The sequence below is a fragment of the Microtus ochrogaster genome, unplaced genomic scaffold, assembly GCF_000317375.1.
Source record: "Microtus ochrogaster isolate Prairie Vole_2 unplaced genomic scaffold, MicOch1.0 UNK81, whole genome shotgun sequence".
NCBI classification, from domain to species: Eukaryota; Metazoa; Chordata; class Mammalia; order Rodentia; family Cricetidae; genus Microtus; species Microtus ochrogaster.
The window spans coordinates 1,196,680-1,197,501 of record NW_004949179.1 but is presented as its reverse complement, the minus strand read 5'-3'; the positions used below and the strand labels follow the sequence as shown (position 1 = coordinate 1,197,501).

At 58.5% G+C, this 822-nt stretch overlaps 1 protein-coding gene across 1 annotated transcript in view; it reads right to left on the bottom strand.

Annotated features, from left to right (window-relative positions):
- The window catches only part of Rab3a (RAB3A, member RAS oncogene family), a 5,984-nt gene that overhangs the window by 1,874 nt on the left and 3,288 nt on the right, over nucleotides 1-822 (bottom strand). The window contains exon 4 of the mRNA XM_005370585.3: nucleotides 244-368. Within this exon, the coding sequence (XP_005370642.1) occupies nucleotides 244-368 (125 nt within the window). The remainder of the gene's footprint in view (nucleotides 1-243; nucleotides 369-822) is intronic.

Sequence of the window (822 nt, the reverse complement as noted above, 5' to 3'; positions counted from 1 at the left end):
GCTAGCCCGTGACCGAGCGCGTGGGAGACGCTAGCTCGTGACTGAGCGCGTGGGAGACCTAGCCCATGACTGCGTGCGTGGCAAATACCACAGCCATCGAGACGCACTGCCAAACCTGCAGAGTGGCTAGTTTTCACAAGTGTGATCCACCTGGTTTCAGGCCCATGCCCTGACCTGTGTGGTGTCTGGGGTCAGGGTCCCTAGTCCAGCCTGGTAAGGGCTGCAGTCCTGCTGGGTACTCACCTAGGTGGTCAGCAAGCTGCCGGCCACGTTCTGATGACACCACACGCTCGTCCTCCATGTCACACTTGTTTCCCACCAGCAGCACCTGGGCGTTGTCCCACGAGTAAGTTTTAATCTGAGTCGACCTGCAGGAGGCAGCCAGAGGCAGAGGCAGAGGCAGAGGCAGAGGCAGAGGCAGAGGCAGAGGCAGAGGAGGAAGTCAGAGGACCCAGCCCTGGTCCCTGAGTCCCCTGCCCCTTGGAAACCGAGATAGGCTTTTCTCGTGAGCCCAGGTTGTCCGGACTACTTGGGCTCCCAAATGTTGGGATGCCTACTACACCAAATTCAGAGATGCTGCAGGTTTATGGTGTTGCAGATGGAATTCAGGGTCTCGCGCGTGCTAGGCAGGTGCTCAGCCAGCGACAAGTCCTCTGCTTCCCAAGTAGCTGGGACCATAGACCTGAGCCACCATTCCCTGAGGGTCAACCTGTGTTCCTTCAACAACCCCACCTTTGGAAGCAGCCCACATGGCTTGGGCTTGTCCCACCTGACTGCTGGCCTTGGTTGATTTCTGGGGTGGAACTCAAGCCAAGCAGGTAC